Below are 21,401 nucleotides of genomic sequence, written 5' to 3'. Positions count from 1 at the left end.
AGAAAAACAAAAACAAAAAGGAAAAGTAACGGTGGCTCGGTGGCCGGTGGAAAATGTATGGCTGGCACCCGGGTGGGTGACAAGTAGAAGATATCAGTGGAAAAGGGGGGTCATTGATGCGTTTAGGGACACATCGTCAAAATTATTCTCGCAGGTAGTCGGTCGTAATCATAACACGAGCATGCATTATAATGCGGGCTCGTCAAATGTAAGTCGTCGCCGGGCTAAACCGAGCGGCGTCTTTGCCGTGGGTGTCTTAACTGTGGAGAAGGCCAGTGGTGTCTTCCAAGGCTTCTGCGCCGGGCTGGGCGTGATATTGACAAAGTCGGAGAAATCGAACGGCTGCCCTGGCGTGCTGGGAAATAGGTTTCCACCGCCCGGTGTGGTCATCATGGACGACGGCAGGGCCATATCTTTCCGTGGTGGCGGCGTGGATGGGGGTTCCATACGGGTTCTAGATCCAGACATAGCCGGTGAGGGCGACGTGGCTAGATACATCAGCAAGTCGGCCCCCTCTTCACCCGACTTTTCATTCGATGGCCCTCTTGCATCTCGGCCTCGACGGACGTTGGCGCTGCGGCTGCGCATAGGGGGTGTCCTAGGAGGAGACGACTGGCCGACCTGGAAGGAATGCACAGGTAATAAGTCGTCTTCGTCGCCTACCGAAGTGGCAAACGTAGGCGACGTCAAGTCTACCGAGGGCCGGCGAGTGCCCTGAAAAAAGGATACGTCTGGACCAGTGGAGGTAGTGAAATGTTGTCTTCGCGGCTTGATAGGCGAAGACTGTATTAGCTGGTGTTGTTTTCTCCATGAGTGGTGGTGGCTGGGGTTGTTGAAGGACTTGTGTAGAGTGGGAGAGGATCGGAATCGTTTGGTAGGGCTGGACATAGTCATGTCAAATGTTGCTGTATATGTACGTTTGCGATGCCCCGAGCTACCACTGCTCGAGGTGATTGCGTCGGAGAATAAAGGAGCCTTGAGTGGTGAGCTCATTAATGTTCTCGTGGGATAGGGGAGCTCGGATGTGCTCGAAGAGGAGTCAGAGAGAACATCGCCATCGCAAATGCGCCGACGACGCTCTTCTTCGACCTTGGGCTCTATAATGTCGAGGGTTAAGTCCTCCCAACCATGCTTTGTCTTGAACTGTGCCAGTGCCAAACGACCTTGGAGTTTGCGAGCGATCTATCGAGCGGAGAGGAAATGGTTTAGCCCTGTCTTATGTCATGTGAAGGTTTTCGGGAGTCATACCTTGCTAACTTCTACTCGCTTGAGCACTTTATCAGCGACAGCGTCTGGGTGTTTCTTCAAAGGCGACGACATTTTTCGTTTGTCTGGGTGAGAGTGCACCCTCAAAAGGACTGTTTGCCGATGTCGAGTACTTGAATGGTTATCAGGAATATAGAAAAAGACTGCCGAGAGCTGGTACAGGACTGATTGGGTCGGTTTGAGAGCCCCGGCGCTTGATGGCTTTGGCGAGGGGGTGGATTCGTTGGCTCGTGAACGGGTTGGTTGGCCGACGTTTTTGATCCTGGATAACGAGGCGCAATGAATCCCCTGCGACGTAAAAGAGAGTATGCAAAAAGAATGACAGAGCAACAATCGGACTGTCGAGTTGGTTGCGTCGAAAAGGTACGCCGAGGGGAGAGGAGAAGAAGACTTCTTCAGTTGCAGTCCTGGGATTCTCAGTCACAATGGGATGGAAGAAGTGTTGCTAGCAAGTCTTCGTAGCCAACAAGAAGACTGACCTACAGTGTGTGCTGGGAGCGCTAGCACGCTAACCTTGTCTGGTAACCTATTGGAACTGCCCATTCCTCTGACAACCGCTTATTCACCAATCGTCGTCATTAATTGACATTAACTGCCCATTTAAGCCTGAGCTCAGCGCCCTTGGAGCCCACTATAAGGTTGCCAAGAAGCCGCCTGGAAAGCCTGGAAAGGCTCTGATCAACCACTAAAATCCGCTATACAGTCGCCGTGCTGCAAGACATACCTTAAGAACTTAGCGGGTGCCGGCGTACAGGTACCCCCCCTTAGGTATCATAGGGAATGTAAGGCGCATTACACACGCTGGCTTCTACCCCCTTGAAGCTACATGGAGGCATATTGACCTCATTTCACCATTTACACAGCTGAGAGACCAACAGCCTTACTTAAGGCTGTGGTTATTATGCCACGAGGACCCTCAATACTGGCTAGTTGGAAATTCCTCAATGGACTCTTTGTTATCAATGAGAAGTTGAGAACTCCTACTCACATTTCCATACCTAGTTATTCTTTCTGCCCTTCTCCCTTTCCCACCACCCTATGCTTGCTCAATTGGGTGGATTTGCGAATGTCAAAGCGCAGCAATAATAACCGAAGAAAAAACATTTCATTAGCAAAAATATCATCAGCAAGGGATACACATATAAGATATAATTAGTAAGAATAAAGGAAAGGGAGTGTATTCACTCCTTTAATTGCCTGTCTTCCCTGACCGCTCATAAGGACCCATCATAAGGATATGTAGGTCTTAAACATATGTTTGGACGAAACAAAAGGCCGCTGTTTGTTCATAATTGTATACTGCTAGAGTGCCTTAAGAATGCTTATTCAGACGACTGAGTAATGTTCTTATGAGGGAGGTTGCGTGGTTGGCAAGTCGAGTCATGGTACGGGGTGGTCCGGCCGGGCAATTCAAACAAACCCAAGTTCATCCACAATTTTCTGCAAGCTCTTTACCTAGCAATAATGCTGAAAGAGTCTTAGGTCTGCCAAGCCATGCGTGTAGGTTGCCTATGGCGCTTCCAAGTGCAATGAGAATCGTTTTGATGGAGAGTTAGCCAGAAGAAGCCAATAGTTAAACATTTTGGTATCCAATCAAGCAACGTTTTGAGACTGAGATGTGCATCCTAGCTCATCGTCTAGTGCGACTGAGGTTAAAAGTAGGCGGGCGGCTGGTGGATTTCAACACTCTCTTTGGTGTATTGGATCTCTATGTTGGCTACGGTGTTGCGCTTGAACCATGTACATATCTTGGTGAATTAATACTGCTTGTAGAAGCCTGTTACCTGATCTCTGCCAGAGGGAAAATATGGTTTCATGGATATAACAAAATTCTCGAAACCACTTTGGCGTTGCTGATTTCACTGTCCGCCAGCCTTTACCCGCAATGAACGCATATAGGTGCCAGAATGGTTGTCAACTTGCGCTACTATTCGTTTTGAGTTGGCACGAGACAGACACTCTCCTCTGTAATGCTGGTATGTATATATGTACGCAAAGTGAACAGTCGCATTGACACCTCTAAAGTCTGCGACTACCTAATTGTTTTATCTAGACAACATGAACATTTATGCCCTTGTTGCCCTTGCCATGAGCTTTTGGATTTTCGGATATTTCACAGCCCTTTACGTAGCTGAGGTGTCTCAATGGTCCGATCTTGCTTACATTGAGTGTCGGCATACATATATGATTGAATTTTGGATTGTGGCAGATATTTTCCATTGCTCTGGAGGACCTAAGTATAGGATGCCTAATGTGTATCCTAGTCGCACCGCATTTCTCTGTCTTCACAAACCACACACCATCGAGCTCCCCTTGGCCATGTCCTCCCCGACGGCGTCATCTCCAGGCTCCACCCTACGATGCGCCTTTTTTCTCTCTTCTCCTAGGTACTACGTACAACGCTCCTACAACATATCTAAGGTTAGTACCTACTCCGTAGATGGGTACTACTAATGGAATAAGGCTCTAGGTACTTAAGTTTGATGAACCTTTGCTGCACACACAACTACCACTAGGCAATCGGGATATCCGACCTTCTGTGCTAACAAGGGACATTGGGTAGGATAATTTCTCCAAGGAAAGCCAAACAGATCTCGATCTGTTGGGTCGCTAGCCAACGGCATTCGATTCTCTGATACCGCCGTTACATAGTGCACACTACTCTATACACTACGGCATTTAGTCGGATATGCTATTTCGAACATCCATGCTCCAAAAAAACCAACATTAATAAGAACAACCCTGCTGCGACACAATGATCTCTGTTCGGAGTACGTGTTTGATCCAATATCCAGGTGGGTGATCAGCGTGCCTTATCGCTCTTTCTCGCCCTCTCTCTTTTTTTCCCTTTGGTGGATGGTTGGTTGGTGTCCTACTTACGTAGGTACTTATCTAGTGTCTGTCTGTCCTTGTTAAGCAAAATCTTCCAAGCATATTATGATTGGGCCTTTGTCCCGCGCGTTGCTCGCTTTTACAGAATGGTGTGAGCTGAATTGTTCCCTCTCCACGCCCAGGGCAGTACCTCACTGGGCCATTGTTTTCTATCTACCCCGAGGTAGGTTGTGGTGTGTGTCTTTGAATCCGAGTTGCTGCTACCTTCCAGACAACGACATGTTCGTATTTCCTTACTGTAGGTGGGCCGAGCGAGGTGTGTTTTGTACCTGGGTGTTACTGCTGTGGTCTAGACGCACGAGATACTTACCCACAGTACGCTACTCCTGCACTAACCTAGGTACCCGTACTGTGCCAAGAGGCATGCGAATAACCAGCAGAGACCAGCAGTAAGTACCTCTAGGTAGCCACCTAGGTAGCTTAGAGGGAGGTGAGTCTTGAAGATACTAAGCCAATTATAGGAGGTCAGCTACCTATACATAAGTATAGGTACTCTCCACAGGCTGCTCCTTTGTTTTATTGGCTATTCTAGCCCATTTTCCATCATGTCAACTTGTCTCCTGCTGCCATACAAAGTAATCCATACAGTACTGTACTGGTAGGTGCATACTTGGTGATAAGTAAGTACATATGTAGGTATGGTTGGTAATTGTAGCGTGCCCATCTGCCAAATGGGAACTGACTTTGAAACTTGGTGCAACCCACCTGGCTGCGGTTCCTTGGTGCCTTGATACCAGATACGGATATCCAAGACGTCATCACCAGCCTTCCCGTGGCCTTCTTCCTTGGCACCGTTGCTGCCAGCTTTGCTCTCTACCTATTTCTCTATCTATCCCTCTATCTATCTCCCAGATCGGAGCTTGGGTATGGGTAGGTACGCCTTGGCATGAACGTACGTAGGTAGTAGGATTGAGTAACTCTCGGCTCTTTGAGCTCAAAGCTCTTTGAAATTGCCTAGGTAGATTGACATGTTACCGCAGCTGCATGCTGTTATTTTGTAAGTACATGCCTACCTACCTATCTACATACATACATATGTAGTAATGTATGCACATGCTGTAAGCAGGTAGGTAGAAACACACAAGGTACCTACCGGTAGTAGGCATGTCTACACTGTATATACAAAGAGGTATACAACAATTACATCCCACATGGTACATAGATAGATAGTATACCACATGTATCTCCCTACTGTGCGATGCGTGTACTATCGGTATGCTATGTATAGCACGGTACTCGCATGGTACACTGCACCTACCCCCTGCCCGCTGTGGCCCACACACATGTCATTACCCGTATTCTAACTTGGAAGCTTACATGGCAAAAACACCTGCTTGCTGCCCGGCTGCGCAGTTCAACTGATCGACAGCTCCACAATCCTGGCTTCCTATCCCATCCTATCCGCACCAGGAAATAGGTCAGTTGTCTATCTGGCGCCATTGTCGTTCCTGGGTGGGCAACGTAGTCAGTCAGTCAGTCTGGTCCGTCTTCCTTCCCGGCCATCATGGTCGTCTGCGTCTTTGCTGGCTATTGAATTGAGCCAGCTTAATTTTTTCTCCTGCCGCTCATTGCATACCCACCTCCTAGTGTACTAAAACGCAAACTCGCCATCATCGTTGTTGTGGCTGTGGTCTACATTGTCTCTTTCACTCCCTTTTCTACACCCGTCACACCTGTGACATGTTCCTCGCATATTAGACTTGTTGATAACACATGACTTGTCCATACCAGTCCGCATACTACGAGCCCTTGGCCAGCCTGTCCAGCCTGTCCAGCCTTAATCCTTAGTCGCTCGTTTGTTTGTCCTCAGCCGTCCTAGGGAGTTACTCCTGAAGCTTGGTCAGCTCCTAGTCACATCAAGAGCGCCTGATAAAGCTTTGTTGTAAACGGCATGTCCAAGTGAGCTTGTGTGCATTGCTGCTCTTGTTGTGCTTGTGTGGTGGGGGGGTGTTGTCGCCAGGGACAATAATCGGTTGTACTGGAAGGGTGGTTCCCCGCGACTCGACATTTTGACCACATATTGCTGCGCAACGGGAGTCAACAATAACTCCGCCTGTGCCCTTGGTGCTCTGTTTGTAGCCATCTGTTACCACCACTTTTGAGCATCACAGGCTGGAATTTGCACACCCGGCTCTCTCGTTTCTGTTTTCTCTTGTGCAGTTCTTGTTAATGCCACCGGCATTCCATTATCCTCCCATTCACTTCCCTTTCCTCACCAGCAAGCTCTCGGTTACAGATCAGCCATAATGGCACCTAAATTCAATTTGAAGCAGATTAGAAGGCGTTCACTCGCAAGCTTCCGAACCAGTCGATCAACCGATACCTCAAGTAACGATGAACCGTCAAGTTCGAGTCAGGAGTTGTCTTCGGTAGGATCTATCACACCCCCTTCCCTCGCCGATGAATCTGAATCCGACCCTGCCCTCCATACCCATATCCCTACCTTGACGAGACCGCCACTCGAGTCGAACAACAACCGGTTTAGTATCGTGGAGAGTGTTGCGTCCGAACATCGCTCAACTAAAGACCTTCAGGATCAATTGCAACATAATCAGTCTCTGTCGCAGTATGCGCCACAGGTGACCAACATTCAAGATAAAGCTACTGTAGGTCACATAACTTTTATATCCCACTTTGTGGCGCGCTGTACCCCGGATGTACCCCGCCGACACCTTGCATATTGTCTTTATAGTTCGCGTAACCCGTATATTGTGATTGGGATGTGTGGCTTGTGCTCACAGCTGCTTAGGTCTACCAAAAGGTTCTGCTTGTGACGGGTGTTGTTGGACAGGATGCCAATCCCCAGATCGATGGCACCCTCCTTGTATCCCGTCCCGACAAGGCTTTCCCGTCTACTATCTGGCCAGTGTACGGTGGACAATTCAAGGCTCTTGTTTATCTTCTCCCCGGACCGAACACGGTTTGCTTCGAATTTCAAAAGCCCGGATCCCCAACACGCCATCGCGCAAGCATTGTTCTTTATATGTTCGACCCAAAAAATGCCCCGCCACTACAGCTTGCAGTCTTGGTAGCCAAAGACTCACCTTACGCATTTGATCAAGTACCCACAAACAACAGTGGAGAGGATCATAGTTTGGAAAAAGCAGTCAGCAAGTTTCGTACGGCTGCGTATCTTTGGCAATCATTTACTGCGGAACAGATGGAGAAGAACGATTTAGGCCGGCGTACATTTCGCTTTGACGAAGAATGGACAAATGGCACCAGCCACCCTCGTGATTTTTTTGAATCCACCATGCGTTCTGAAGCTCGAGTCCATATAGTACGAATGGATATGACTGTTGCTGAGATTCATGATCTCGCAAGTGCTCAACAGATTAATGGTACTTCGGAGAAGAATCAGCTTGTGAGCATGGCTGCAGCAGCATTGAGAGATTATTTCCGCATGGCACCCGGCCAAAAACAGTATGTCGCATCTCTCATCTTAGATTCGCACTGGGATATGAAGGAGAAGGTGATTAAGGGTCACACGGCTTTCGGAGGACAGGTTGGAGACGACCTGCATTTAGCTATATTCGGATCACACTTCCTTAACTATTACCCCTCCACGATTTCTGAGGCTGTTAAAGCATTTAGGGATTGCTCACCAACGGAGTTGAAGATTCACGTGGACGAGGGCAATGTTGCAGGTACTTCGTGGGAGGCTGCGGCCTATGGCATTGGTGCACACCTTCGTGAGGTGGGCCACTTGCTGGGCTCCCCTCGCCAGGAGAAGGGTATTATGGCAGGGGATTTCATTACTGTAAGCCGTGCTTTCTTAGTAAGAGAAGCCTATTCAACACGGACAAAGTCGAAGGGCGGGCCAGTTGAATCGAAAGATGAACCTGCCTGGCATAGGTTAGACGTTTTGGGGTACCGATTCCATCCTCTGTTCCGGAACACTACCGACAAGATTCCGTATCCGGATGGAACCGTCCATGGATGGGTTGTGGCGAAGGACAAACTGCTCGTTACAGCAAGTTCTGGACTACTTTGTGCAGAAATCTTCACGGAAGGCGATGAATTTTGCAGCACCTGGGTCGAATATCCCCGCGACGGACAGATGATAAGACGCACTACTCTGATAGAGCCAGAGCTACGCGAACGCCTGCCCGAAAGCAAACGCCGTTCCAAGATGACAGTCATTGTCAGATCCATGGGTGGAGGAGCATTGGTTATTGACGATCTTCGCCAATTATGTGCCAATTCAACTCTTAAGCTGACTTCAGGCCCCCTAGCCAAGTTGGCATACCGGAGCATGAAGATTGGCCCCTCGGAGTTGAAAGACAGCGAGCCCCAGGAGGTTATCTTCAGTACCGCGATAGCTAGTGTCAACCGTATCATGACTAGTGTGACTATCTATCACGACAATGCGGTGTATGGACTTGAGTTTCACTATGAGGATGGGTCAAGTCAGCTGTTCGGCAAGCGAGGTGGCAATGCGGCTGGTGACAGGTTCATTATGGGTCAGTTCCTATTCCAGCTCCTCCCCATACCAAGCGACCTAGCTAATTAGTACAGATATCCGCAATGCTGAAGTTCTAGTAGGCTTTGCCGTCCGAGCTGGATCGTGGATCGATGCCATCCAAATCATCACGAGCACGTCACGAAGATCGAACATCTATGGCAAGATGGATGGCGGATCGTTGTAAGTTCTCACCTATGCATCGCAATCTAGCTGTCCTCAATCCTAATGGTCACTCAAGGCATACTTTGCTCGTACCTAATGGCTTCAAGCTCTGTGGAGTGTCCGGAAGCTGCGCAGATTGGCTCAACAGTTTTTCTCTTCTCATCACCAAATGAAGAAGATTTTTGACGGAGTAATGATAAGAGTGTACATTGGACCACATATTTGTCACTCTTCCATGAGATAGATATCGAAAGGAAGCTATACTGCTAATAGGGGACTGAGACGAGAGACGAGGAAATCGTCCCTGTAAAAACTACGAGTAATTTCCATCAGGTTCATGATTGGGGTTAATCAAGGTCATGTCAACGGAATACCCGCAACTTTGAAGGGCTGCATGTCGGAGCATGAGCATTTCGGCGTTTACAAGGATTGTCTAGGTTTTGTGTCGGCAACGTTGTCTGGCCAAGGAATGCTTGTACATAGGAAGTCAGCCAGTCAACCAGGCCACGCAACAAATACACATAGAGGGGAATCCTCTTTCGACCAAGATATGACAAGCAACGCTCTCATTCTGTATAGAATTGATAACATCTTGGAAACGGCAAGGGATACGGTAAGTCTAGTAACTGAGATGCAGCATGCGTAGGTAGTAAATTTTTCCACAGTCTACTCGCCAATTAGGGATAAGTCTAGATGCGTACAGAGGATACCACATGTATTTACTTCCATGACAAGTATCAGGCGAATGATCTCTAGGAAGTTTGGGCGCAGTCATCCACCGTGCGCCATAGTAGCGGTAGCACTGTAGCAGCACATAGCACAGCGTTCTGTGACCAAATCAAGGTTGGAGGCAGGCTATGATTAGCGATACCTAGGCTGAAAGACAGGCTAACCTAACGCTTCCCAAGGCGGCTAAAGCAGTCGGACCCACGTAACCTGAAAATGACTTCATCGAACCTCTCAAGAGCTGTCGGGGGGGGCAAGCCGACGTACGCGCCCGACGGCCTTCAACCTGCTCCTTTGTACTGTCTTGCAACTGCCGCCCTGATTCCTATTTCAAACAAATCGCGACAACGAAGAAAAACCAAAGACTATACTATTCATTCCACTATCCTTTACATAACCGTGGCTACGAGAGATACCTACTGAGACGCAACCTATTCTGCTACCGCTCTGTTCTGTTGACGAGCCTTCCTCCCCTCCTGCGCTGCGCCACCTATCCTAACACGACACAACACAACCAGCGCAAAGCAAGACACCGTCAGCGGCATTGTAAAGAAGTATTCACACGAGAGCAGACACGGAGAAGTCATCGTCAGCAGCAGCGATCATGTCGAAACGAACCAGTGTATCGAGCAATGGCGGTGCGCTCAAGGCGGGTGCTGGAAACGAGCCCTGTACGTGAAATAATGCCTGGTCATGTCTCCTGGGAAATAGGCTGCTAACGTCTGGATGTAGCCTACGATAAACAGAAGGACCTCCTCGCCTCGACTACCGGCCACTTCTCACTCTTGCGAGCTCTTCACATGGCAGACTACATTACTGAGTTGAATGGTATGTTCTCCTTATCATTGGTCCCCCCCTTCGATTCCACTTCCAACGCGCGAAGGCAGAGGCTCTCCTAGTAGCTTGCGATGCTATTCTGCATACCCTCAAAGTTTCTCTCCTAGAATACTACCAAGCAACTTGATCAACTGGCTGACATTCTTATACTGCTCTTAGGTGCCTGTGGCATTCTATCAGTATTCTCTTCTCTACGGTACTGTCTTGGTGATCCTTCAGACAAGAGCAACCTGTACCTCGCGCTCGCCTTTCTCCCCTTCGGTCTCTTCTTCGACTTTATGGACGGACGCGTTGCGCGATGGCGCAAGAAGAGCAGCATGATGGGACAGGAGCTGGACTCGCTAGCTGATCTCGTACGTGCTCACTATCCAAAACGCCCTGTTGCGGGAATTCGTATCCAGCTACAAGCGATCATCCTGAGATCTTACGCAACCATGGATAAAAATGCACAGCACACATGTTCAATGGTGGACAAAGCCTCGCTAACGAACATCAACAGATATCCTTCGGTCTAGCTCCTGCCTGCGTAGCCTTCAGCATCGGCCTGCGCACAACTCTTGACCACGTTTGCCTCGTAGTCTTTGTACTCTGCGGTCTCACGCGTCTCGCTCGCTTCAACGTCACGGCGGCCAACATCCCCAAGGACGCCACGGGTAAGGCGAGCTACTTCGAGGGTACGCCCATCCCGACGACACTAGGCCTCGACGCCCTCATGGCGTGGTGGGTCTCGCAGGACCGCATCCTCACCAACGTCCCCGGCGGCGTCTGGTTCGCCGGCTCCGCGCTCGAGGTCCACCCTGTGGTGCTCCTATTCCTCGTCCACGGGTGTCTCATGTGCAGCAAGAGTCTGCATGTGCCGAAGCCCTAAGTGGACAGTTATCATAGCAACCAAGTCGCAAAATAACGAAGTTGAGTGGGGGGGCAAGTCATCTTATAGGATGAGCGAAAAGCCTTAGTTTCGGATGGGTAATAGTGCTTCCAAGGTTCGAAAAAATTGGATTCGGTAGGCTGGAGAGGTATACCTGTCGGACAAGTCTACCTAGTATATCTTATGATACCAGGGCCAGGCGTTTGTGTGCTAGGTTTACATATCACCACCAATGCATTGATGGGTCTTTCCCCCCCTTTCTCAACGATTGTCTCTATGAGGGAAGAGGGAGAGAGGGAGAGGGGATACACGAGTTTACGCTTTTTATTTTGTAAAGGTTATTAGAGGATGTTTGCACATGCACCATATAAAAGAACTGTCTTTGCTGTTCTTTCTTCTGCTATGATGATTTCGCTTCGTTGTACAGGTTTGACATCGTGAGTGGACTGGACTTTTTATGTCTGTCTGTCAATAGCTGCTGGTCTAAAGGTGAATATTATCGTAGTTGAAGTTGTAATAGCAGCCTGTATTCTCTTCATTGCTGCTCATGGGGGTGTGAAAGCTGCTGAGTTTATTGAGTCCCATCGTCCCTCCATGTCTATACGTGGTGTATGTGATATCGTAGACACCAGGCTGCATGTGGCTCGAGCACATTCGGCTTTCCTGGCTTTGTGTTTGCTAGAGCTAGGAATACTGTGCTTAGGATGTTATTTACATATGTGGACGACCTTGGCACTTTAATACTATCCTCTCCTGGAGCCCCTGCTAACTATTTGAAAGCCGCGTCCCACAATTTCAGCTGATATTGTCCGTCTTCTGAATCAGCTGGCGCAAGACCCCCTTCTCGGCTAGAATCCGTACCCAATGGTGTATGGCAGGCGTGTAATCCTGGCCCCGCGCGCGAAACTTCTCGACGGCTTCGGCGATAGTGGCTTCCTCGATGATATACATCTTCTCCAGCTCTTCTTGCTCATCACGAAGCTCGTTGGCCAACATCTTGGCATCGGTCATATTGAAGCCTGGGTCGTTAACGCGGGCATCGAAGGAAGGATGCAACGTGAACTGCTTGAGGATCTTATCTTGTGTCAGATCGAAACGTACGAGCCGAGTATCGGGGAAGTCGGCCCATGGCGATGGGCCATCCCACGACGCACTACCGGTGATCATATCGTCCAGGGCCTTGGCCTGAACAAGGGTAGTCGCAAGTTGTCCGGATAGAGTTAGCAAGGGGGACTGGCAGATAGCAAGCAAGTTGTATGTGAGAAACTCTGTGTTTTGGCGCTCCATGTGCTTAACTATGGCGTCGCTTGCAATCGCAAGCCAGTCACGATTCTTGTAATTTCCTGTGGTGATTCAAAGAATTAATGGATTGGTAGTGTAGGGGGAGGAATAGTCAAGCTAGATGGGACGTACCGAGGCAAAGCGGCATGGTTTCTAGACCATCGAGCTCCCACACCTGGCCGTCCACGGGGACGAACGCAATGTAATGATAGCTGTCAGAGTCGGAGTTAGATTTAAAGGATCTCTTTCTCTTCTTCTTTGGAGGCGCTTTCTTCCTTTTGCTAGCGTCCGTGAACTTGTTCTCAAGTAACAAGTCTTCATTGAGTAGGTCGCTTCGGCTAGATAGAGAAAGAATTAGAGTAAGAAAGTGACGAACAGTCCTTGCCAGTAAGACTTACCGCGCAACGGAATTGTGGATTGCACGGATGAAATCATTCGTGTCCAGAGCATGACCGCGATGAGGTGGACGAAGTAGCTTTGTCTCATTTCTAAACTTTTCTAGCTCTGCGCCGATTTCGACGGCGTGCACGTTCATGATGATGTTCATCAGCGCGACAGTAGCACAAGCGTTCGTAGTTGTCTAGTAACTGATCAGGTTTGAGCCAGTATAGCAAGGGCAAGTGCGCAAGATACCTGATTACCAAACCACAAGTTCTCAGGGCTGTCTTGGCGAGCTTCGCTCGCCTCATCTTCACTGGTCCATTCTTCTAGGAAGATAAGGCCGTAAACAGGTTGCCTAACTGTATCAGCGGTGTCTTTGACTTCATAGTAGAGGTGGCACGCAAGCTTACGGGAGATCTGCCAGTGTCACCTGGTCAAGCGCGAAAACCTCCTCAACATGAAGTGTCTTTGCGCCAAGAAATTGGAGCATCGCGTTGAAAAATGCCTTGTAGCACCGATTAATGGTGATGAACAGAACAGATGGGTTGCCAAGAGTTGAGAAGACTGGGGAACTTACTGGTTCGGACTCCAGTTCAACCCAGCCATGATACTCTTTACGCTCATCAATATCCATTCTTGCAAATATCTCCTCGTGAAGTGAGGAGACATCCTCAGGCGCAATCTGGTCTCTAACAGCCTGTGCTGCTCTTCGCTTGGGCCTCTCGGGTATGGCTGCACCATGGGCTGTACCATTGGCTGTACCATTGGCTGTACCATTGGCTGTACCATTGGCTGTACCATTGGCTGTACCATTGGCTGTACCATTGGCTGTACCATTAGTCTGGCTGAGTTTCCTCGAAGGGAGTAGGCGCTCCTCATCATACTTCTGAGGGGCCTTTTTAGACCTAGAGGATCGACGAATGCTGTTAGTCATAGGGACATCGACATGTTGAACAATTGCCGCCTCTGTGCCGTCCCGCCCCATTGTGATTCTGGATATGTACGAAGAATATGTGCTATTATGGTGTCGTTGGATCAGCTGCACAGTTTGGGGTTCTGAGGTTTATATCACGCTGTTTGTTGTTATTCGCGTATGAAATCTTGCTATTCGCCTAGTCAACAGCACTTATCAACGGTTGTCACCTTCCTTTGCCTGAGGTGTGGGAGGAGCGTTGTTCTTTTCACAACCTTAATAAGGCTTTAAAGAGCCAACATAAGTAGCAAGGGAGGTGTGGTCAGGTGAACTCCACAACCTTCGGTCAAGATGCCTTGATAAGGTGCAGGCGCAGGCGGGGTTGAAAAGAATGAAGCCTCCACAAGACAAAAAGGTCGACATGTACGTTTAAGCGCTTTTCTCTAGGGTTCAAATATTACTGACAGGCCGAAAAGCAGAGGACCTTCGCGTAGTCTATGGTATTTCGTCGTGTATCTCGCGCTTGTGTGCGCTTAAAGTGGCATTGCCGATTACTTAGATAGGTAGTCTCGGTAGTATAATGGCACACATGGTGATACAAGCGCCGGGCTACGGCTTACGTATGCATATTAGCTAGATAGAACTGTAGGTAGGTAGAGTCGCAAATGATCCTCTCCTCTCCCATCCCCCCTAGACATCTTAAAGAACGTTCAAGCAGATAGGGCAGGTTTCCAGGGTGAGGCAACAAAGATGTACCAGCAGAATGACATACCATGCAACATGCATATACATTGCTCTAGGCTAAACTCAAGACAAGGCTTCTTTTCGGGTTTAGGTCAGGAGCAAAGCATAGTTAATACCTAATCTCAAAATGTCTCTGATTATCTAGGTACCGAACTCCTGGTTGCTTGTTGGCGCATCCGTTGAAATGATGGTCACGATGATGACGATGACAATCGATGACCTGACTCGATGATGAAAGCAGAAAGGGAAAGACAATTCACGAATTGCTCATTATCAAGATCCCCTTTTAGACCACTAGGAGAGAGTCAAATGAGGCAACTTTCAAGCCGCCTACCTATCTTACCAAGTATGTACACCTGCCAAAGTACCTAGTAACCATTAGGTAGGTATGTACATAGATAGGTACAGTACAATCATCGAAGTACCTACCTAATCTTTCAGGTCCCAGGCACAACTCTGGAAGCTGGTAGCTTCCAAGTACGTACGGTAGGTGCATAATTAGGTACTGGTAGCTTGACAGCTCTACAGTGGATACTTTACATACAAGTACCTGTACGAAGGAAGTACTTACCTTCGGTACACTGCAGATAGAAAAGGTGGGGATGGTGTGGAGGTGGCTCACGCTGTCTGCGCTTCCATCTGCGCAATGGCCGTCGCCAGCTGTCCTTTCTATGCTTGACGCGCGCCGCGCGATGAGCCCACCACAGCAGCACTGGAGCAAGCACTACCTAGAGTAAACTAACCGTAGGTGGTAATGTGAGGTATCATCATTTATTTACAAAAAGTTCTGTCTGTTTGGATACTACCACGACGACGACCACCACAACAACCAACTGTCCCGCTGCTGCGCGGTCGCGTTATAATCCCATTCCATTCCAACGCATCATCTCAGGCGACTTCAACCCGCTTCATCTTCCCACCAGCGCCTCGGTGTCGCTCGCGTATCCCGCAGTCTTCACTTGCCCATGGTCTCGCACCACCGCCCTCACCAGCACCGTCACGGAATGCCATGAACGCAACACCGCGTGGCCGTGTAGGCGGCTTTCCAGATACCCCCGCCCAGAATGCCAGCAGACAGAGGGGCCCTCTGCCTCAAGCTCCCGAAACTCAGACCCCAACTTCTCCCGACATCCAGCCCTTGGTCCCTCTTGCTGTGATCGACGCCCCTACTCAGCGTTTCTATGCAGCTGCCATCTACGTCGCCCTGTGCGCATGGCGTTTATACGACTATGTCCAGGTCCAGGACAATGGCGCCCACGCCTCGTACTTCTTCAAGTGGGCCTTTATCGATGCTGTATACCTCTTCTCCCTGCCTCACTTCCGGATACCTTGGCTAGAGCTGTCGTCTGAATTCGTCCTTGGGGCTTTCTTGGTTACCGTTGTCTGCGACTGGTGGTTAATGTACAACATCCCGCTGCCGTTTCAAGGCTGGCTGCTTGCTGTGCTTAAGGTCTTCTATGACAAGGAGCTGGCCATATCTGAGCACAATGTCAAGCTCTCGAATATTCTACACAACTCGTCACTCATTATGGGCAAGCAGATCATCAATATTCTACCCGAAGGGTATGAAACCCCTCAAATCATCGTGGCACTAGCGTATATGCTGACTAGCTTGACTTTGCAGATCTGCTTTCCTGAACCCAGAGCGTCACCCCTACTGTCTTAGTCCTGATCACCCGATAGCTACTGTTCCGCTCTTCTTCAACGCCACTGTACCCATTGAGGTGGAGCTTGTTCGCTACGATCTCGAGACCAATGCTCCAGAGATAGTTAAGCTTGGGCGTAGAGACATCAAAGAGATCACCAAGCAGTCAGCTTCCTGCATGGAGGACGGATTGGTGACAACGTATAAGTATGATGTGACCTTGAAGAAGCCGGGTGCATATCGACTACATAAAGTCTTGGATGAATACAAGTTAGAGGTGCAACGGCTCACACAGCCTACTTACATTGTACCCTGTCCTAAAGCGAGGGTCCGCTCTGCTGAATCATCAACCCGCTGCCTTGGAGACCTGTCCAATCTATCACTAGAAGTAGAAGGTACACCGCCCTTAAAAATCTACTATAGTCGGACCATCAACGGCAAAGACCACAGTTTCCATTTCCAGAGTCTTCAGCCCGAAGGTTTTACCTCCCCCTTGCTTAGCTCACAGACTTCTGTCAGCTTGATGCTCTCTCCGGACGCCGATTTTACTTGGGCCCGAGCCCAGAAAGTGCCTGTCGGGCTCAATGAGTCCATGAACAACGCTGGTGAATGGCGATACTCGGTTGACCAGGTGCATGATGCTTTTGGTAATCAGGTATCCTATGAACAAGCGGAGGACCAAGAGCCAAAGCCAAAGCCAAAGAATTTATATCAAAATTTTGTTGTCCGAGAACGCCCTCGTGCTACTCTCGTGGGTTGCGACCCTCGTAATCACCTTAAGGTTGCCAAGGGGATGTCCACAGAACTTCCTATCAAGATTGGCTATCCTGGGAAGGCGCTGGAGAGCGTACCACACACCCTGACATGGCATTTTTCTCCTATCGATACCCTCACCAAGAGTGGCGATCATGGCGATGTTGTTGAGGTTGGTTCATTTACCACGAAAGGTGCGAATGATAAGCCGACGATCTCAGAGCCTGGCCTTTACACATTGAAGTCTATCTCTTGTGACTCATGTGAAGGTGAGATTGAAGAGCCGTCTTCATGCTTGCTGCTCAATCCCCTACAGCCCACTTTGGCATTACATGCTACAGAGATTCCCGATAACTGCGCCGGCAACCCCATAGGTCTCAATGTCGACATGGATTTAGTTGGTACACCTCCATTTATCGTCTCGTATGAAGTTATTAAGGGACAAGAAACCCGGAAAGAAAGTGTTAAAATTCCCAGTCTTCGACACCAGCTTCAGCTTCTACCACGTGACGCGGGGTACTATGAATATCGATTTACGGCAGTCCGTGACGCTGTTTATAATATACGTCTTCCTTCAACACATAAGTTTCGCTTAGAGCAACACGTCAAACCTCCTGCAACCGCCTTCTTTACACGTGGTAGAGGCCCACTAAGCGCTTGCCTAGACGAAGAGAAAACATTGGATGTCGACTTACGCGGGGACGGTCCTTTCAACTTAGAATGGGAACTTGTTCATGATGGGAAACGGAAGTCTGAAAAAGCAACTGATATTTCCAGTGACAGTTTCACCATTCAAACACCCAAATTATCTGCTGGTGGCGATTACACGCTTGCTCTAAAGAGCATACAGGATAAGTCAGGCTGCAAAGTCTTCCTCCAAGAAGAAGTAAAGATATCCGTTAGGCGTCAAAAACCACGAGCCGCTTTCGGGTTGCTAGAAAACAAAAGATCAACTACAGTTGTTGAAGCAGCCCAGTTTAACATACCCTTGAAGCTGTCGGGAGATGCTCCTTGGCAGGTGTCGTACCGGAATCTGAACAGTTCCACTGGAACCCAAGTACGCAAAGCCCAATCCGCCAATGATTTCATTCCCGCTACAGAACCAGGTATATACGAGATTGTCCATGTGCAAGATACGCAGTGTCTTGGTAGTGTTGATCCAAAGGCCAAGGCCTTTGAGTTGAAGTGGTTCCCCCGCCCCGAGCTTTCTCTGGTCCCCGCCGACTCTATTCAAGCTACGGATCAGAAACACAGGTTCGTCAAGAAGGATATATGTGAAGGTGATGTTGACGGATTTGAGGTTGCTCTTCGAGGTAAGTCAAGATACTTGAATTATATAACTGTCTTTCTTACACCGCTGCAGGATCTCCACCCTATCATGTCCAATATGAAGTGCGTGCGAAGCCAAAGACAGGTTCCGTTTCGGTTGCTAGGAAGGATTTTGATGCTGTCTTGAGTAAGGCATCCGTGCAAATGGACACAGCCAAGGCAGGCATCTACTCTTACACATTCTCGGCTCTTTCTGATAATCTTTACAACAATGATAAACGGCAACCGGCGCCTCTTACTCTCGAACAGACCGTGCACCCTAAACCTATGGCTTCCTTTGCCAAACCTGGCCAGACCTTCAAAGCGTGTATGGCCGATGAAGTTGACCAACTGATACCCGTTAAGCTGGAGGGTAAGGCGCCGTTCTTCCTCGAACTTGAGATCAGGCATCAGTCAGGCAATTTTCCAGAGATACACAGAATACCCAACATTCAGTCTAATGCCTACAATGTCCAAATCCCTCGCGAAAAATTAAAGCTAGGTGCCCAACAAATCCGAATACGCAAGGTGCGCGACGATCGTGGCTGCCAGTATGAAGTTGAAGTTGGCGGGCCTGTTGTGCATTTCCAGTTATACGATTCTCCTGCAATCTACCCCCTGGAACAAAGGACGGACTACTGTGTGGGTGAGCGCATAGGCTACACCCTCTCGGGAACGCCACCCTTTGAAATTAACTATCAATTTGGTGGGAAGAACATGAGAGCAAAGTCGCAGACAACTAGCTTCCGGCGCGTCGCTGAGTCACCGGGTGAATTCACAATCACGAGCATACGCGACAAGGCGAGCGAATGTCGTGCTATGGTAGACCTCACGCGGTCAATACACCCCATGCCTGCTGTCCGGATCAGCAAGGGTCGCGTGGTGCAAGTTGATATCCATGAAGGTAGCGAAGTGGAGATTCTCTTTGATTTTGAGGGTACACCACCCTTTGAATTCACGTATACCCGGAGTACAAACGCCAAGAAAGGGCAGAAGAGTCAGGTCATCGAAACAAAGCATGATGTTAGCGAAGGCTATAGCAAGGTCATTATGGCTAGTCTCGAGGGTACATACCAGGTTGTCGCCATTAGGGATAAGTACTGTGCATATTCGACTGCACAAGTGGATGGTACAGATAAAGGTCAGAAGAAGCTAGGATACTAAAGGGTGAAATTTGAAATTGTAGTTGGGCCATCTTGAACATTAAGAGCATGGGATCGTTGTCGTTGCTGTTGATAGAACAGCATATTTGAACTCGCTGGCTTAAGTGGAAGTCGGGAAGGTCGCCCGGCTAATTTGCATGAGCATGGCGTTATCGGTAGGGCAATTCATACAAAGCATCTTTTTTTCCAGAGTTGGGCGATAGGCGGGATTGTCACCGTGCGAGAAGTTGCTCGTTCGTGCTAGTTATGCCGAAGAAGAAAAAAATTGAACTGAGAGTTTATGAAACGATGTAAAAGCTGTAAATGGAATGTGTTATGTTTTCTTGACAAGTACCTACTTACTATTTTCCATACGGGATGAAAACATTAGTATGATGGCAAGATGGCTTTTGAAGTGTCAAGTTCGATTAGAGTTTTCAGAAAGTATGTGGGACTGTGGGACAACTGCTTGTATCTCAATTTCTGCACCGTAGAACAGGGAGGGCTTTATGGATTTTTCTGATGAGGTGGGTGAGTTCATCAGAAGAGCAGTATATGCGTTCGTATTCTTGATAGTAGCCATATTAATTGTTTCCACGCTATCTCATAGGTTTTTTCAAATCCTCTTTACTTTGCGTCTGTGGCTTACCTCGTGTTAAATGGGTTGAAGGTAAGTAAGTAGGCAGTTTATTACGGTGTACTGTAGATTAGCGATGTGATGCCATTCCGTGTAGACTTAAGCCCGGCTCGCTGTTGAGTCTATGGATTAGGTCGGTAGATGGTGTCTTGCTTGGAAGCGGCAACGGTGACTATTGGCATCTGATGATTGGAGGCCTCTCGTTAGGGTAACCTTTACAATGTTGCCTTTATTGACACTGAGTTTAATTTCAGATAGCGTGCTGTCGCAGGTACCTGATTTTTTTTGGTCATTCTTTTCCATAACGCTATTACTCCGTATATGTCAGTTGATATGGCTTCATTAGCCCGTCACTGGTCGCCACTGTAGAAAGGAGTTGGGGCTTGCAACAAGGCAGGCATTCAGGGACAACGATATGGATGCAATATCTCCGGTGCAACAAGCATCAGTCTATACAAGGTTTAATGTTTTGAATATAAAACTCATTAACTAGCGGATAATTCATCAATCAAGCTAGTCCTCCGTGGCGCAATTGGCTAGCGCGTCTGACTGTTAATCAGGAGGTTGAAAGTTCGAGCCTTTCCGGGGGAGTCTTTTCTTTTTCTTTTTCCCTCAACTTTTACTTTGGGCCTAGTATTGGGGAGCGTGATCTTAGGGGCTCGATTCGAAGACAACATTTGCCAATGGGCACAGTCGATGTTTAATCATGGAATCGTCCGAGTGTAGCCTGGAAGACGCGGGGTGCCGGTCTCCGCCGTGAATCACCAAGGCTTCATTCAGCCGAAAACGGAGGGCTTGGTTATAGGACAAGACGTGTAGAAATGGCGGAGTCTATGATTGAAGGGTTCCGGCGAGGGAAAGCTTTCGCAGCGAATCCTTAACAGTGCATCGCCGCAGCTCGCTGTCGGTATCCCGAAAGGGTCACTGATGAATGATGCACCTGGCAACTTGTAGGAGTGAGGCGGTCCACGGATGACCAGTAGTAACAACGATTACGGCAGCTGGTTGTTCGGGACGAAGTAGAATGGGACGTAGCAAGGTATTCAGTACCTGCGCTCCCTAGACCACTGGGATATATTCAGCCATGTCTACACACTCAAACCCTTCTCCTCTGTGCGAGGTTACAGGCTCTGTAGGACATATCATGATGTAGCTACATCGCTAAATTACTGGGGAGGCTCACATCGACCTACTTGGGGTTCACATATGGCATTTCCTCGTCATGCTCCTAACCATCATACCCGCCATATGTTGTTTTTCGGAGACTACTAGCGAGGCTGGATCACTAAGGTAACGTTCTTGTTGAATTTCTTAGGACGGAAAGCTCCATTCTATCCTCCCATGAATAACAAAAGAACCAAGCTAATGCAACATCTTCCCG

The 21,401-nt window shown here is 48.7% G+C and overlaps 6 protein-coding genes and 1 non-coding gene across 7 annotated transcripts; 5 read left to right on the top strand and 2 right to left on the bottom strand.

The window, feature by feature from the left end:
• Positions 1-136: 136 nt before the first annotated feature.
• Positions 137-1,432, bottom strand: F5B22DRAFT_97144 (uncharacterized protein). The gene is made up of 2 exons (XM_047980742.1): positions 1,249-1,432; positions 137-1,182 (listed from the first exon to the last, which is right to left on the bottom strand). The coding sequence occupies exons 1-2, from the start codon at positions 1,318-1,320 to the stop codon at positions 187-189; spliced, it is 1,068 nt and encodes a 355-aa protein (XP_047831841.1). The 5' UTR covers positions 1,321-1,432; the 3' UTR covers positions 137-186.
• A 1,686-nt stretch (positions 1,433-3,118) lies between these two features.
• On the top strand, positions 3,119-4,354 carry F5B22DRAFT_602169 (uncharacterized protein). The gene has a single exon (XM_047974655.1). The coding sequence runs from the start codon at positions 3,325-3,327 to the stop codon at positions 3,718-3,720; it is 396 nt and encodes a 131-aa protein (XP_047831840.1). The 5' UTR covers positions 3,119-3,324; the 3' UTR covers positions 3,721-4,354.
• Positions 4,355-6,291: 1,937 nt separating this feature from the next.
• On the top strand, positions 6,292-9,040 carry F5B22DRAFT_97065 (metallopeptidase). Its single transcript, XM_047980741.1, has 4 exons — positions 6,292-6,764; positions 6,908-8,621; positions 8,677-8,803; positions 8,862-9,040. The coding sequence occupies exons 1-4, from the start codon at positions 6,405-6,407 to the stop codon at positions 8,956-8,958; spliced, it is 2,298 nt and encodes a 765-aa protein (XP_047831839.1). The 5' UTR covers positions 6,292-6,404; the 3' UTR covers positions 8,959-9,040.
• Positions 9,041-10,115: 1,075 nt separating this feature from the next.
• F5B22DRAFT_654510 (uncharacterized protein) lies at positions 10,116-11,786 on the top strand (the record flags this gene model as incomplete). The annotated part of the gene is made up of 4 exons (XM_047979803.1): positions 10,116-10,182; positions 10,244-10,339; positions 10,508-10,701; positions 10,848-11,786. The coding sequence occupies 4 exons, from the start codon at positions 10,116-10,118 to the stop codon at positions 11,214-11,216; spliced, it is 726 nt and encodes a 241-aa protein (XP_047831838.1). The 3' UTR covers positions 11,217-11,786.
• Positions 11,787-12,011: 225 nt separating this feature from the next.
• On the bottom strand, positions 12,012-13,863 carry F5B22DRAFT_645439 (ubiquitin carboxyl-terminal hydrolase; the record flags this gene model as incomplete). The annotated part of the gene is made up of 5 exons (XM_047978586.1): positions 12,012-12,559; positions 12,630-12,835; positions 12,896-13,077; positions 13,131-13,233; positions 13,289-13,863. 5 exons carry the CDS (start codon positions 13,861-13,863, stop codon positions 12,012-12,014), a joined length of 1,614 nt encoding a protein of 537 aa, XP_047831837.1.
• A 1,681-nt stretch (positions 13,864-15,544) lies between these two features.
• Positions 15,545-19,405, top strand: F5B22DRAFT_635630 (uncharacterized protein; the record flags this gene model as incomplete). Its single annotated transcript, XM_047977172.1, has 3 exons — positions 15,545-16,098; positions 16,160-18,246; positions 18,297-19,405. The coding sequence occupies 3 exons, from the start codon at positions 15,545-15,547 to the stop codon at positions 19,403-19,405; spliced, it is 3,750 nt and encodes a 1,249-aa protein (XP_047831836.1).
• Positions 19,406-20,537: 1,132 nt separating this feature from the next.
• F5B22DRAFT_t92 lies at positions 20,538-20,611 on the top strand. The gene has a single exon. It is a non-coding gene; the product is annotated as a tRNA-Asn (tRNA).
• The last annotated feature ends 790 nt before the right edge of the window (positions 20,612-21,401 follow it).

This window comes from Xylaria bambusicola (assembly GCF_022495145.1).
Source record: "Xylaria bambusicola strain CBS 139988 unplaced genomic scaffold F5B22scaffold_15, whole genome shotgun sequence".
NCBI classification, from domain to species: Eukaryota; Fungi; Ascomycota; class Sordariomycetes; order Xylariales; family Xylariaceae; genus Xylaria; species Xylaria bambusicola.
This window is presented reverse-complemented; position numbering and strand designations above follow the sequence as displayed.

What these genes read in the sequence shown, in the direction of transcription:
- F5B22DRAFT_97144 (XM_047980742.1), bottom strand. Translation starts at nt 1,320, where the DNA reads ATGTCGTCGCCTTTGAAGAAACACCCAGACGCTGTCGCTGATAAAGTG. An exon ending in AGCGAGTAGAAGTTAGCAAG is followed by an intron (nt 1,183 to 1,248) that starts GTATGACTCCCG and finishes TCCGCTCGATAG; the next exon opens with ATCGCTCGCAAACTCCAAGG.
- F5B22DRAFT_602169 (XM_047974655.1), top strand. Translation starts at nt 3,325, where the DNA reads ATGAACATTTATGCCCTTGTTGCCCTTGCCATGAGCTTTTGGATTTTC.
- F5B22DRAFT_97065 (XM_047980741.1), top strand. Translation starts at nt 6,405, where the DNA reads ATGGCACCTAAATTCAATTTGAAGCAGATTAGAAGGCGTTCACTCGCA. An exon ending in ACATTCAAGATAAAGCTACT is followed by an intron (nt 6,765 to 6,907) that starts GTAGGTCACATA and finishes ACAGCTGCTTAG; the next exon opens with GTCTACCAAAAGGTTCTGCT. An exon ending in TGGTGACAGGTTCATTATGG is followed by an intron (nt 8,622 to 8,676) that starts GTCAGTTCCTAT and finishes TAATTAGTACAG; the next exon opens with ATATCCGCAATGCTGAAGTT.